General features: G+C 55.1%; 1 protein-coding gene across 1 annotated transcript; it reads left to right on the plus strand.

Annotated features, from left to right (window-relative positions):
- The first annotated feature begins 455 nt into the window (after positions 1 to 455).
- ZNF337 (zinc finger protein 337) lies at positions 456 to 4,811 on the plus strand. The gene is given in 8 exon segments (XM_079128597.1): positions 456 to 596; positions 599 to 1,678; positions 1,681 to 2,329; positions 2,331 to 2,512; positions 2,515 to 3,186; positions 3,189 to 3,255; positions 3,257 to 3,897; positions 3,900 to 4,811. Coding segments are annotated over 8 exon segments (3,678 nt in total). The 5' UTR covers positions 456 to 466; the 3' UTR covers positions 4,157 to 4,811.
- Positions 4,812 to 5,392: the final 581 nt, after the last annotated feature.

Consider the following 5,392-nt stretch of genomic DNA (forward strand, 5'->3'; position numbering starts at 1 on the left):
CATTAAGCTACCTGACTTGAAAACATACTACAAATCTTTAGTGGTCCAAACATCATGACACCCACGTGGAAACAGACACATGACCAATGGAACAGAACCGAGAGCTTAGGAATAAATCAACCCATCACTGTCCACCGATCCTCTTCAAAGGTGATATAGGGGGCAGCTTGTTGGAAGGCCCCGACGGCACTTCTGTCTCCTGGGTTGGATGGGCGAAAGTCACAGCCTGTTAAAAGCATAGCCCCTAGCTGGTTGGTACCCTTTTCCCCAACCCCCACCTTGGTCTGAGCAATGCCAGCTGCCACCTGCTGGGACTATCTACAGTTACAGTCTGAAGGCTGGAAAGAGTTTTGGTGCTTGCACTGTTATGTACACACTAATCTTCTGATTTTGGAGTTTGGCATACCAAGCACTTCCGGCAGCTCTCTAGGATTCACAGAATGGTGGAGGTCTGGGATATTCCACTATGGGGGACATGAAGACCCCTGATTTTGATGACCTCCTTGCTGCCTTTGACATCCCTGACATTGATGCAAATGAAGCCATCCATTCTGGGCCAGAAGAAAATGAGGGGCCAGGAAGCCCAGACAAGCCAGAAACCGTTCAGGAGGTGAATCTGAAGACACAGCAGCAGCAGCTGGGGCTGAGCCTGAGGTTCCAGCTCAGGCCTCTGACCATGACTTGCCGCCATCAGACATTTCCACGGTCAGCGTTATTGTCAAGAACACTGTATGTCCTGAACAGTCTGAGACCCTATCTGGGGGTTCAGGAGGAGAAGGTGCCCAGGCTGAAGGGGGAACTAAGGAAGGGCCTGTGGGACCTTGCCTGATGCAAAATGGATTTGGGGGCCCTGAGCCATCCCTCCCAGGAACCCCCCACTCTCCAGCTCCTCCTGGTGGGGGTACTGGGAAAGAAAAAGCCATGGAAAGCAAAGCTCCCTTGGACCTTTTTGCTCATTTTGGCCCTGAACCAGGGGAGCACCCAGATCCCTTGCCTCCTCCTGCACCTTCCCCACCTCCGGAGGGAGCCATGACCCCACCTCCTTTCCCTTCTCCCTTTGAGCTGGCCTCTGAGAATGGCCCACCCCTCTTGCCCCCAAGCTCTACCCCACCCGCTGGGACCTTGAAGCAGGGCAGCTGCAGCCCCCATCATCCCCAGGTCTTGGGCCAGCAAGGCTCAGGCTCCAGCTCCGAGGCTGCAGGTGTGCCTGCCAGTGCCTCACCTCCCCAGGTTGCAGGAGTGCCCTTTTTCAAGCGGTCCCCGGGGTACCAGAGCCCTCCTCCTTCCCCTAAAGTGCCCAGCTGTAAGACCCTGAAGGAAGAAGATGAGGGGCCAGTGGACAAGTCTCCCCCAAGAAGTCCCCAGAGTCCTTCCAGTGGAGCTGAGGCTGCAGATGAGGACAGCAATGACTCCCCTGCCTCTTCCAGCTCCTCCCGGCCCCTCAAGGTGCGGATCAAGACCATTAAAACATCTTGCGGGAATATCACAAGGACTGTAACCCGGGTCCCCTCAGACCCTGATCCCCCTGCCCCCTTGACTGAGGGGGCCTTCCTGGCTGAGGCCAGCCTCCTGAAGCTGTCTCCTGCAGCCCCAACCCCTGAGGGTCCAAAGGTGGTGAGCGTACAATTGGGCGATGGCACAAGGCTAAAAGGCACTGTGCTGCCTATGGCCACCATCCAGATGCCAGCACTGCTATGCTGATGGCGGCTAGTGTGGCCCGCAAAGCTGTGGTTCTGCCTGGGGGAGCTGCCACCAGCCCTAAAACAATGGCTAAGAATGTGCTAGGCCTGGTTCCCCAAGCCCTGCCCAAGGCTGAGGGGTGGTCAGGACTGGGGACAGGCGGGCAGAAGGTCAATGGTGCCTCAGTGGTGAAGGTGCAGCCTTCAAAGCCGGCTAGTGGGCCAGGCACAGCAAGTGGCACTGTGATCTCACAGACCCAGTCCAGCCTGGTGGAGGCCTTTAACAAGATCCTCAATAGCAAGAACCTGCTGCCTGCCTATAGGCCAAACCTGAGTCCACCAGCTGAGGCTGGACTGGCCCTGCCTCCAACAGGCTACCGCTGTCTTGAATGTGGAGATGCTTTCTCGCTGGAGAAGAGCCTGGCACGGCACTATGACCGTGGGAGCATGCGTATTGAGGTTACCTGCAACCACTGTGCCCGTCGCCTAGTCTTCTTCAACAAGTGCAGCCTACTTCTGCATGCATGCGAGCACAAGGACAAGGGGCTTGTCATGCAGTGCTCACATTTGGTCATGAGGCCTGTAGCCCTTGATCAGATGGTGGGTCAGCCAGATATCACGCCTCTGCTACCTGTAGCTGTCCCACCTACTTGGACCTCTGGCCTTGCCTGTCTTGGGCAAAAGTGAGGCAGCCATCACCTCTTCCGCCATTACTACAGTTGCCACTGAGGCCCCTGTGCTGCCGCTTTCAACAGAGCCGCCTGCTGCCCCTGCCACCTCTGCTTATATGTGCTTTCGTTGCCTGGAGTGCAAGGAACAGTGCCGGGACAAGGCTGGCATTTCCAGCAGCCTGGGCTCCCTGTCCCTGGGGCCACCAGCAACGTGTGCCCATCCTGCCCCATGATGCTCCCCAATCGCTGCAGCTTCAGTGCCTGCCAGCGCACACATAAGAACCGACCCCCCCACGTCTGTCCTGAGTGTGGGGGCAACTTTCTCCAAGCCAATTTTCAGACCCATCTGCGGGAGGCCTGTCTGCATTTCTCTCGCCGTGTAGGACACAGGTGTCCTAGCTGCGCAGTGGTGTTTGGGGATGTGAACTCCATCAAGTCCCACGTCCAGGCGTCACACTGCGAGGTTTTCCACAAGTGCCCCATCTGCCCCATGGCCTTCAAGTCTGCACCCAGCGCCCATGCCCACCTCTACTCCCAGCATCCTAGCTTCCTCACGCAGCAAGCCAAGCTGATCTACAAGTGCGCCATGTGTGACACACTCTTCACTCACAAGCCCCTCCTCACCTCACACTTTGACCAGCACTTGCTTCCTCAGCGTGTCAGTGTCTTTAAGTGCCCATCTTGTCCTCTGCTTTTTGCCCAAAAAAGGACCATGCTGGAACATCTCAAGAATACCCATCAGTCTGGGCGCTTGGGGGAGGAGATTGCTGGGAAAGGGGCTGGAGGGGCCCTTCCGACTCCCAAGACTGAGCCCGAGGAGCTGGCTGTGCCCGGGGCGGGGCAGCCCGCGCCACAGAGGAGTCATCGTCATCTTCAGAAGAACTGCCAAGCTCCCCTGAGCCCCCGCCCAACCAAATGGCCCAGGAGGGAACTGGGGAGCAAAGGCGTCAAGGGTGGGGGTGGCGGGCCTGGGGGCTGGACCTGTGGCCTTTGTCATTCCTGGTTCCCTGAACGTGATGAATATGTGGCTCACATGAAGAAGGAACATGGTAAGTCAGTAAAAAAGTTCCCTTGTCGCCTGTGTGAGTGCTCCTTCTGCTCTGCCCCCAGCCTGAGGCGCCACGTCAGGGTCAATCACGAGGGAATCCAGCGAGTTTACCCATGCAGGTATTGCACAGAGGGAAAACGCACCTTCAGTAGCCGCCTGATCCTGGAGAAACATGTCCAGGTCCGGCATGGCCTGCAGCTCGGGGACCAGTCCCCTGGCCGAGGGAATACCCTGGCTCGGGGGCCTGGTGCCAGAGCCCAGGGCTCAGGACGGAAACGACGCCAGTCTTCTGACTCGTGCAGTGAGGAGCCTGACAGCACAACACCCCCAGCCAAATCTCCCAGGGGTGGCCCTGGGTTAGGAGGCCATGGTCCCCTGCGCTATCGGAGTGGTGGCTCAGTGGAACAAAGCCTTATGGTGGGGTTGAGGGTGGATGGTGGTGCCCAGCAGTGCCTCGACTGTGGCCTGTGCTTTGCCTCCCCTGGCTCCTTGAGTCGACACCGTTTATCAGTCACAAGAAGAGACGGGGTGTGGGTACAGCCAGTGTCCTGGGGCTGGGGGATGGGGAGGAGGAGGCCCCTCTTCCATCATGGTCTGACCCAGAGGGTGGAGATTCACCCCTGCCTGGTTCTGGAGGCCCACTGACTTGTAAGGTCTGTGGTAAGAGCTGTGACAGCCCTCTCAATCTCAAGACTCATTTCCGCACACATGGCATGGCATTCATTAGGGCTCGGCAGGGGGGCAGTGGGGACAACTAGGCTGCAGGCCTAGGACTGACCAGCCACGTCCCTCTTCCCTGGAAGCCTGGGTTTCACTGCTGCTGCCGCCAGGTCCCTGGGCTGGAGAGTTAACTAATATACATTTTGTTCAATTTCTCTCCTAACCCTCAAGGAGAAAGTTTTTCAGGATTATAGTGATTTACAACCCTCCTTTGGGTTTGGCCCTTGGGCTCTAGTCAAGTGGGCCTTCCATTCCTCTTTTCTGAACCCAACATTAATTATGCTCCTGCTGCACATCCCCAGTGTGCAACTGTGGGTGGGAGAATGGGACTTTGGTTAAGTCTGCTAGATAGGCACAGGAAAGGACTAATGGGGGAAGGGGCCCTGGACACACCCTCCATAGTTCCCTCAGGCAGACTAGGATTTCTTCCTCTGGGCTGGGCCCATACTAGCAAACCCCACCCCCTGCACACTCCCTGGCACTCCAGCCCCCACCCCTGCAGTGCCTTTCACTTGTCTTTTTCCCCCCCAGGAATCCAGAGGGGGTTGGTGGGATGAGTCCTGTCGGGGAGAGCCCAGGGAGAGGAGGGGACAGGCTCTCAGGAATCCTTTATTCTTGTAGTAATAATACTAACAGTGGGAGAAACAGGAGGGAGAAAACCAGACCATTAAAACTGCTTGTGGTTTAATCCCCCCCCCCCCAAAAAAAAAAAAAAGATGATATAAACACACACTGATGAAGGTCAGTCTCTTCAAGAAACCCTGATGGGAAGATTGGAGAAAAAATAGACCCCCTGCAGATCTGAGTAACAAAATGAACTCAAAATGAACCAAAGGCTTCAATACAAGACCCGAAACTATGAAAGTACTAGAAGAAAACGGGGGAGGAAGAGTTTGGAGGTTGAAAGTGAAGGACATTATGTTGAGGGAATTAATCAGGCACAAAAAGATCTCATTCATATGTGAAATATCACAAAGTTGATCCCACAGGAGTTAAGAGTAAAAAAATAGTTGCTGGAAGTTGGGAAGCGTAGGGGCAGGAAGGGATGAAGACAGGGTGGTCAAAGGTTCTCAGTTCCAGTTAGATAAGAGAAGCAAGTTCTGGGGTTCAGGTGCACAGGAGTGGGGCTAAAGATAACAGTAACGTACTATATACTTCAAAAAAGCTAGAAGAAAGGACTTTGAAAATTTTTCTAACCACAAAAAGAAGTGTGAAATGGTTAAACATTAAACGTTAAAATAATAAATGTTTGAGGAAGCAATATGCTTACCCTG

This window comes from Sciurus vulgaris, assembly GCF_902686455.1.
Source record: "Sciurus vulgaris genome assembly, chromosome: 2".
In the NCBI taxonomy this organism is placed as follows: domain Eukaryota; kingdom Metazoa; phylum Chordata; class Mammalia; order Rodentia; family Sciuridae; genus Sciurus; species Sciurus vulgaris.